The 8,504-nt window shown below is 34.5% G+C and overlaps 1 protein-coding gene across 1 annotated transcript; it reads right to left on the bottom strand.

The window, feature by feature from the left end:
* Positions 1 to 543: 543 nt before the first annotated feature.
* On the bottom strand, positions 544 to 4,956 carry LOC114294364 (amino acid-ligase). The gene is made up of 4 exons (XM_028238490.2): positions 4,500 to 4,956; positions 1,429 to 1,563; positions 980 to 1,096; positions 544 to 792 (listed from the first exon to the last, which is right to left on the bottom strand). The coding sequence occupies exons 1-4, from the start codon at positions 4,807 to 4,809 to the stop codon at positions 662 to 664; spliced, it is 693 nt and encodes a 230-aa protein (XP_028094291.2). The 5' UTR covers positions 4,810 to 4,956; the 3' UTR covers positions 544 to 661.
* Between the last annotated feature and the right edge of the window lie 3,548 nt (positions 4,957 to 8,504).

Here is an 8,504-nt window from a genome sequence, read left to right as displayed (position 1 = left end):
AAATGTTATGCAGTTCGATTTGGAGTTACTATTTTATAAATATTTGCCATCAACTTAATGTGTCATCATTTTATAAACAAAATTATTTAAATGATTATATAGAACTAAATCTACCATTATACAATAACATACTTGCAATGTATAATGACACACTTGCAAGAGCAATGCGTAAACAACTTATAAATATATATGGAATATTAATAAAATACTCAAGTGTCTACCATAAATAACAAATTATATATATATATATATATATATATATAAACGGTCCGGTACATTCTAAATCAGAATCATAACTATAAAACTATAAACTAAATTGTATTCACCTATTTTAATAACTAGGACCAAATTGTGCAATAATATAACCACACCAAACACAGTTTAGTCGGAATAGGACCAGTTGGCAATTTTTTCGTTGTTTTTCCCAGCCAAACAGAATGTCCGATTCCATCGCTCACAATCATTTTCTGTTATATTTTTACCTGTTGCTATTTTTATGCGGAGAGTGAAATGAAGAATGTTATGGAATTAAAGCAGTACAGATTCAATGAGAAGTCATTCCATTAAGGCTGATATTACTCAACTAACTTTGATTTTTCAAAACAGAACTGTTTGTGTAGTATTTACAGAGTTGGATTCACAAAAACAAATGAAAATGAAATCATCTTCTAGTCTTTTTACTAGGAGCAGTAATGACCATCTCATCTTCTCTTATCCGCGTCATATTGTCACCAATGAAACTGCACCGAAATTGGGTGTTTGCAATGATTCCATTTTCTCCTGCTTGGGAACCTGAAAAAAGGCCGATAAAGAAATGAATCACTTGAATAACAAAATTAATTATTGGACACATCAAACAGTTGAGACCCTGCAAGATCAGCAAAAGACCGGAAGCAATGCTTCTGAACCTGAAACAAAGAAATCAAGTGATAGGAGACCAGAAAAAGGTTGAAAATGCACACCCTAACCCTATAGGTACCTGAGTTACTTCCAATCATTCTTATCCTCTTCAAGGGGCTGACATCTTCTGAGCATTGCTTTCTCTTCAGTCCAAAACCATCACATTTGTTGATTTCATTATCCCAGTCAATATTTCCTGAAAAATCAAGCTTAAAATGACTCGGTAGTTATAAAGTTGAAATTTTGTTCAGTAAATTATAAAATTATAATTATTGTGAGTAATGAGAAAGCATCTCTTGCATCGTCATGCATATTTGAACTGGTTGTTTGCTGTTCAAGAATTCTTGTTTAGGCAGTTCATACAACAAAACATATAATAATTTCACTCTATATATCAAATAAGCATATAATAATCATATGGTATAGCAAGAAATTGTGGGAAAAGGCAGAAAGTACAAACCAACAAAGTAAAACTCAGGAATCTCAAAATTCAACAACATAATTGTCACCTCAAATTAGTGACATTACCTGAGCAGCTTTCCTTTCGCCTTTTCTTATTGAGAAAGATAGTATCTCCAAGTTGTGGCCTCGTGTTTACACTGCTACTCTGGTGTTCAATTGCATAGCAAATCCCATTTTCTACATCTGCTGGGTCATGTGCTCCTGGAAAATCACAGCTCAGTTTCAAAGGAGGGAAAACACATCTGAATAGAGGAGCAACATAACAATATATAATATAGCGTTGTGAGATCCTATATAGTGGGCTGAGTGTAGTAAGAATATATAGTGTGTGCTTGTGCAATTATACAGCAGCTGGTGTGTATAACTTGCTGTTGTATAGCTGCTATTTTTGGAACTCATGTATCTGTGTATCTTGGGCAGGGTCTGTTAATTTCTGGAAGTTGGCAGCAAGAAGGGATGGCTGCTTTAGGCGCCTCAAGTGTGAAGAAAGCTTTTATTTAAATTGTATATATCTGTTGAATCTGATATACTATGGTACTGTTGTTTGGGTGAATATTTTGGAGATCTTTTGTTGGTTTACCCTTACGGGCTGTGTAAGGGATAGTCTTTTTTGTATCAGCTTTTGGAGCCTATAGAATGTGTTCATGGTCCACATACTGTTTGTATGGGGAGCCTGAACATAATTAAGGAATCAAAATATGTTTTGCAGATTGAGTTTAGTCTTCCAATCTGTGTTATAATTCTAAGTTATTTAATTGTTTTGTATCTTTATCCATCCAGTTAATAGCTTTGGATTTTCCAGGTTCTCTACTTGTTTTTGTTAGTTGTAGCTGTTTTGTCTCAGCTTGTTCTGTGTTTGGCTGGCCTTTTTAGGCTGTTTTAGGTTGCTTGTATAGTTGGGTTTAGGGCCTAGGGCATGCCCCTTGTATTTGTGTATATCTTTTGTTTTTATTTTATGACTTATTCACCAAAAACAAAAAAACATAACAATATGCAATAATGATAATTCTCACCATTTTTCCAAACTTGGTAGCAATGATATTAATTATGGTATTGAGTATAGGTTGCCTTGTGAAAACCTAACTCAGGAAGCATGGTCACTTGAAAATGGGTGTGTTTAGGTTTGATACGTATCAGACACCAGCACGACACGACATTGCACGTGGGGTCCAAGTGTCAGACACACAACGTGTCAATGTTTATTTATTTTCAAGAGGACACTTCATGGACACATATTTCGTGTGTTTAGATACACCTTAGGCCACTTTTATGGTGTATTTTTTTTTCTTTTTTTTTTTAAACTTTTAGAAATTTGATTTAGGGTTGGTGAAATACATGGAAAGAAAGAGGAGAATTTTTTTAAAAAAAAAATAACAATAACACTACACCTACATATAGATTGATTGTTTTTTTTTTTTTTAACCCTAAATACATATTCATATAGCAAATAAAAAAATATATATAGCTGTTACCGTATCCCAGCCAGACAGTTTTTTCAAAGTAATGATGTTGCAGCAGCATGCCAGACAGTTTTTTTGATGTCCAAACTATTTTTCGATTAGCATAGTTACAGAGTACAGTCCTTTCAATAAAGGCATAACCCATAAACATTAAAGAAAAGGCCAAAATGAATAGTTACATATTTGATGGGTAATTAAAGTGACATGTAAAATATAAAAGACCTTCAGTTTCAGCCAAGACATACCTAAGCTAACCCTTCCAAGTGGGGATACGAAGATAGATATATTGGTTATATTTGTACAGCTGCCATCACTTACTCTCTCAGTTCCACAAGTCCTCATACCTCCCTCCCTATAGTGGTCAGATTCAAATCAAATTTGGTAGAATCCAATTCGAACTGATTAATCATTAATCCAAATCCAAATCTGATAATGAACAATCTAATCCGAATCCGCTTGACATGGGCACCCAATTCTTAAATCTTACCCAACCCTTATTTTTTCCTTACTAGTATTATTATTATTATTTAGATTAAAATATTTAGCGACACCTAAACAGACATTAATACATGCCAAAACACAAAGCAACACCTTAGAAGTTATATTTTCCTGCTAGGGTATAGGTTTCAATTGTAATCAGATTCAGATTCAGATTTGGATTGGATTGGATTTATTAAAGTCATTTATGCAGACTCGGATTTAGTTGGGTAATCAAATTCGGAATTAAATTAAAGGATGGGATCTTTCAGTTTGGATTTGGGTGAAACCAGATCGTCATGTCTTGTCATTTCTCTATCATGTTCTTACCACCCACATTACATTTCTCATTTTATGTTTCATATAAAACCACAGCGAAGTAGAGGATTTCTTTTGAAATTTCCAAAATGAAGAGAAACAATGCATCTAAGATGGTGTTATACAAGAACGTGGTTACAACGACAAAACAATAAACAATAACAAGAGAACAAACAGACACAAAAACAAGATATATGTGGTTTGGCGACATGCCTATGTCTGCACCGGAAACAATCAAAATCCACTAATAAGGATTACAAGAACACTCCGCAACACTCTTTTCTGTTACACAGGCCCCTTACACAGTAAATACAAGACACCTCTCAGCGGATTGGTGCTAGGAAGCAATAACAGTAGATAATGTTGGAATACAAAAACAAGAAGAGTACTAGAAGAAGCACAAGAACACAAATTAAATGATTTCTTTAATTCCAAAGGTCAAGAATTCCGCTCAAGGAAAAAGAAAACACTGAATCAACCAAGCTTTTCTTGTTTTTTAGTTGCTAAAAAAAAAATAAAACTAAATAAATAAAAATTAGCAACTCAACTGAATCAAGTAACTGTCCTAGAGCTAGTCTCACAAAACTGGAGGATTCTGATTTTTCTTGAATCAGAACACCGCAAGTTTGATTCAGTCTCCCAAATTTCTTTCTTTTTCCTAGAGTTTCTTGCACAAATTTATTTCCAGAATCGATAGAAGAACCAGTACTTCATATTTACCTAAATTAATAATTGATTGAGTAGTTACAACTTCAAAACTAAATACAACAGAGGTAACAAATTTAGGTTGAAGAATTCCAATTTTGTTTTTACATTTTTGCAATATTAAAAAGTTTCTCACTAACCAAACACAAGAAAGAAAATAGATAGGTAGGACTTTACGCTTGGTTGGGAGTTTGGAGAGGTGGCCGTGGACGATGAGGGGGTCGGAGTCGGTGGCTCCGGTGGACAAACCACGTGAGGAGAAGAAAGAGAGAAGGGACTTCCACGTGACCGATGAGGCAATGAGATCGACCCCTCTGCTTACGAAGTGGCCGTTGAGCTTCAAGGTCCAGGGGTCGAGCCCGAAGGTCCGAGCTATGGAGCCAAGGTCAAGCCTCTCATCATCCCAAACCACAAATGGCACCACCGCTTTTTTTGATAGAGATGGGCACAACAGCTTCACGCTTCTTTTTCTCTCTCCCCCCGACATCTCTCTCTCTCTCTCTCTCCAGCAATCTCCCTTATCTTTCTCTCTCTCTGCTTGTCTCTGTTTTCCTTCAAAGTTCCAACGGCTTCCGGAAGAGTCTTGAGGTGCCAGCTCCAAAAATAGGGTAAAACACTCTTTACCAGCCCAATGTTTGAAGAAATTTGAGTCACAAAGTGGTGTTTGGAAACTTGGATTTGGGATTTTTTTTTTTTTTTTTGATTTTTTCTATTACAAGACAAAAGTTTTATAAAATCCAAAAAAATTAAATACAAACAAAATCTCACATTCAATTCTATAATTTAATTTTTTCTTTCATAAATATCACATCCAACAACAAAAAAATTTATTATCTTCCCAAATACAAAAAAAAAATTCTCCAATAATATCCTACAACTAAAAAAAACTACATAAAACTCACTTCTCAAACACCTACAAAGTATTCGTTTGGGAAGGGATTGATTTTTTACCTTTTTGACTTTTTAGTTATTTTAGTTTGTGGTTAAAAAATTTTATTTGGAAAGGATTTTTTAATTTTTTTGACTTTTTGTGAGAGAAATAATATAATGATTATGGGTTGGAGTGATATTTTGTCTTATTGAGCTAAAAAGCCTATTTTAAGATGTTTTAGGAAGTTGGTAAAAAGTTGATTTTGTGACTTTTTTAACTTATTTTGTCTTTTTGTGGATAAGTTATGTGAGAGTTGATGTGACCCAAAATAGGTAAAAAACTGGAAGCTCGCTTTTTACTAGCTTCCCAAAAGACTCTTTTCTTTTTTTGTGACTATTTTAGCAAAAAAAGTCCCAACTTTTACTTCCCAAACAAAGGCTAACAAAACTTAAATCAATGGCATATTAATAAGTTAACGAAATATGATATACCATTTTTACAATTTGATAATGAGTAATATTAGAAATTATGAAAAAAATATTATGAAATATTTTATAAAAATTTTCATCCTTTAATTAGTGTATAGTGTTTTATTGTATTTGTAATCTAATAGTGGAGAATCTTTCATGATATTTTTTTTTATAATTTCTAACATTACTCTTTGATAATATAAATATTAAATTAGTCAAGTTAAAATGTATTTATATAATACAAATTAACACCAATAATACGTCAAATTAGAAGGAAGTTTTGATCAAAACTTTCTCCTACAACGACAATAAATAATATAGAGGGTTGCTACTTACACCTACCTTATTTTTTTGAACCCTTTCTTTTTCATTTTTTTCATTTCAATTTTGTCCAAAAATAAAATTCCATTTCTATCCTCATCTCTAACCCTCTAGCCCTAATTTTCAAAACCCTAACCCTAATTCTATCACATCCGGCAGTTGCCGTTCACCATCCTCACCTCCAACGCCACCCGGCTAGCCAACCACTGCCATTATCGCAACATTACTATCTTTAGAACATTGTTGTCATCCCCAACCACCGCCATGGACCAACGCCAGAAAACCTCGCACAAAGCTCCGAAACTGTAGCTGGACATTTGAGTCATGATGATGCCCACAACCAAAAGCACCAACCTAGATCATAGAAAATCACTATTCTAGATTGAAAATACTAGCAAAACAAAAGAGACAACAAATCTAAACATCAGATTGGGTACAAATCGAACAACAACAACATCACGATAAGGCCAGAGTAACCCTGTGACGGCGCCACCCGTAACCGGAAAGACACCAACACAAATCTTGGAGATTAGTGAATCGAAGCCAATAGCGGACAACCATCCACCGTAAATCGTAATCAAATGTAAGGAAACCCATCCAGAGAGACGCCCACTAGCAAATCGAAAAATTCTAATTGCAAACACATGGAAACCCAACAACTTTCATTATTGAATATTAGTAACAGACAACCTCATCCACTAGATGATGGACAACGGTAGTGGGTTGGTCGCCAGTCTGTTCTAGACGACAACAACGGGTTGGTTACCGGAGATAGAGATGGCGGAGGAGGGTATGGCCAGAGCTGGTAGTGGTTGGGTTAGGAGGGTGGGTTAGGGAGATGATATAGTTAGAATTAAGGTGAAGGTTTAAAGAGAAAATAAAGGGGACTCATTTAGCTAGGTAGGGGTTCAAAAAAATGGAGGACCAAAGAAAAAAGGTAGGGGTATATAGCAACCCTCATAATATAATGCAATTTTACCTAAGTGACCCTAGATATATGTGGAGAGACATATGGTTCATAATAGAAGAAAACGTTTCGCCTTTGTTAGAAACCAAAGCCCTCTCATAAAAACCTCATTCAAGCCTCTTTTGAGAAGTGTAAAAAAAAAAAAAAAAAATTTCACCTTTTTGGCTTTGGTTTATTTGGATCACATCATCTCTCTATTTTTGGCACGTCTTTCTGTAATAAACAAAAAAGTCATATAACAATTCTGGTTTAGATCCGACTTATTTGTTGCTTTTCGGTCTGAAAACCCATATATTTAGCTGTTGTCCATTTCATTTCCATCTTGTTGCGTGTTGATTTTGTCTATTAAGAGTTTTGATTACATTTGAAACAGATTGGAAAGTTAGTTTTTTAAAGAGTTGTTGCCTAGATTTTGGTTTGTTCGCTCAAGCGACCATTCATGAGCTCGAGCGATCTTTTACAGTCTGTAAAACTGTTGAGGGTTTGATATCTTCACTCGAGTGGTATTTCTTGCACTCGAGCGATCTTTTGTAGGTTTCAACTATTGGGAGGGAGTCATTGTGAGCTCGAGCGGTGGTTTTGGTCGCTCGAGCCACCATTTCTGTGCTCGAGCGGTCTATGCATATATCAGTCCAAAAAGAAGCTATTCTCAATCACTTTTTCATCTCCTTCTCTCTCTAAACATTCCAAAACCCTAGATCCATGTACAGACTCTCTCTAGTTATCATTTCTAGCCCCAAATACTCTCAATCCATGGGTTTCCTTACCCTAAAAAGTTGAGCATGTCAAGGGCTTCATTTTAATCTGAGCATTTCGTGTTTTTGACTCTGTCAAGTTTTACCCATCGTTTCTTCGTGTCTTCAACTTTGAGATATGAATTTCTTTGACTCTTTTATATGATTTTTAGCTTAGTTATTTTATTTATTTATTATTTATTTTTAAAGGGGTATTGATTTGGGAAATTTTGGAAAAGCCTAGGGTTTGGATTTGAAATCAAAAGAGGGGTTTTCCAAATGGATTTTTGAAAATGGTTGTGGGATGTATTTATGAGTGAGATATGTTAAAATGGTCTATGTTTCTTCTTGAAATTGATTTGGTAAAACAAAGGGGGTTTTGTCTTAGATTTTTGGATATTTGGAATTGTAAAGGGAAAATGAAAAATGATATTGGGTATTGTGAAATTGGAACAATGTTTATTTTGATGATGATGGCAGAGTTAAATATGTAGTATCACTCCCATTATAATTGATAAAATTGTATCCTTGATTGGAAATTATCTATTGAATAGAAACATATGTTTTGAGCTATTGGTGGAAGATAGTATTGATTGTTGTAGACATTAAACGAGAATTATGTTGAATTGAAACTAATTTCTTATACATTGTGCATTGAGCATCATTTCTTATTGAACATTGTAAATGTATTAATTTTGAGAAAAATGGGTGAATATCGTGGTGAATCTGGTTAGGGGGTGTGGTTGTGGTTTTATTATGTTGGCTGGTGTATCCGGTGAAAGTCTAGAAACCCGAGCAGTTAGGTGTCGATCCTTTTGA

The sequence above is a fragment of the Camellia sinensis genome, chromosome 3 (genome assembly GCF_055761805.1).
Source record: "Camellia sinensis isolate YWXY chromosome 3, ASM5576180v1, whole genome shotgun sequence".
Taxonomy (NCBI): domain Eukaryota; kingdom Viridiplantae; phylum Streptophyta; class Magnoliopsida; order Ericales; family Theaceae; genus Camellia; species Camellia sinensis.
The sequence above is the reverse complement of the archived record's forward strand: the minus strand, read 5'-3'. Positions and strand labels throughout refer to the sequence as shown.

Bases quoted from the DNA above. Each gene is read 5' to 3' on its own strand.
- LOC114294364 (XM_028238490.2), bottom strand. From the start codon at position 4,809: ATGTCGGGGGGAGAGAGAAAAAGAAGCGTGAAGCTGTTGTGCCCATCT. The intron at 1,097-1,428 runs GTAATGTCACTA...TTGATTTTTCAG, and splicing joins GCGAAAGGAAAGCTGCTCAG to GAAATATTGACTGGGATAAT. The intron at 793-979 runs GTACCTATAGGG...GCCTTTTTTCAG, and splicing joins AATGATTGGAAGTAACTCAG to GTTCCCAAGCAGGAGAAAAT.